Source organism: Fopius arisanus, unplaced genomic scaffold (genome assembly GCF_000806365.1).
Source record: "Fopius arisanus strain USDA-PBARC FA_bdor unplaced genomic scaffold, ASM80636v1 scaffold00002, whole genome shotgun sequence".
Taxonomy (NCBI): domain Eukaryota; kingdom Metazoa; phylum Arthropoda; class Insecta; order Hymenoptera; family Braconidae; genus Fopius; species Fopius arisanus.
In genome coordinates, this window is record NW_011887741.1 from 192,842 (window position 1) to 193,790 (window position 949).

The following is a 949-nucleotide window of genomic DNA, read 5'->3' on the forward strand; positions in this document are numbered from 1 at the left end:
AGATATCGATTTATTGGAAATGTTTGAGTAGGAGTTTCTTAATACATGTATAAAGACGCAAACTTTTTTTTCTTGGTGAAGTATGCCACTCAAGAAGATAAATTCGGATAAAACGCTACGATGAAATCAATCCAGAAATGAAAGAATAATGAGAATTAAAGTGCATAATATATTTGAAAAAAAAATGAAGCATCGCAATACCATCTTCTTTACACGGAATTTCTTACTGATCACTTTTCTTGCAATGTCTGCCTAATCAAAGCCAAAAATGAGAAGGCTGTGTGACAAATCTGTGAAGAAAAAATCATTATCAGTTAAAAGATTTTTTTTAGACTAGACTAATCTTATCAGTAGATAGATCGACTATCGAATACTTCAATACGAGTGTCTTAATCGGATAGAAAAATTATGAAGAGAATTATCTAATTACTTTGTAAACAATTATGTGTCCAAGGAGTGCTACCCGATGATACATTAAGACTTAATTAAAGACTTAATTATTAAGTAATATAGCTAACCGATGTGAATGTCTGGAGAGTTACCGGTGCAAATCCACCAACTGTCAAAGTACAAGCCTTCTGTGCTCTCATGTTGACCATCGATAAATCTTTTACAAGTCGCTTTCTCGTAGTCTCACATTCTATCAGAAACCATCGTACGTCATATGCCGCATCGGATATTGCCAGGCTCGCTCCAGTAAGATTATCACACGTCATTGTATAAAAATATAATTGCGTTATGCTGCCTCCAACATATACACAGTAATGGAACGTAGAGATTCTGCTGCTGTTAGTTGACTGTTGATTAAATATTATGGAATTAAGTCATTTGGAAAAGAATAATCCTTCCGGAATAGTATATTACGCAACAAGTGCAAGTGCAATTACATTTCATCTGTCAGATATATGTCGAATATCTGTGCATAATATATACGTGTTCGCATATATTC

General features: G+C 33.7%; 1 protein-coding gene across 1 annotated transcript in view; it reads right to left on the minus strand.

Annotated features, from left to right (window-relative positions):
- The window catches only part of LOC105265648 (odorant receptor 13a), a gene marked incomplete at both ends in the record, with an annotated part of 3,717 nt that continues 2,768 nt past the window's right edge, over positions 1-949 (minus strand). Inside the window, 2 exon segments of the mRNA XM_011303240.1 lie at positions 1-290; positions 519-797. Of these exon segments, the coding sequence (XP_011301542.1) occupies positions 231-290; positions 519-797 (339 nt within the window).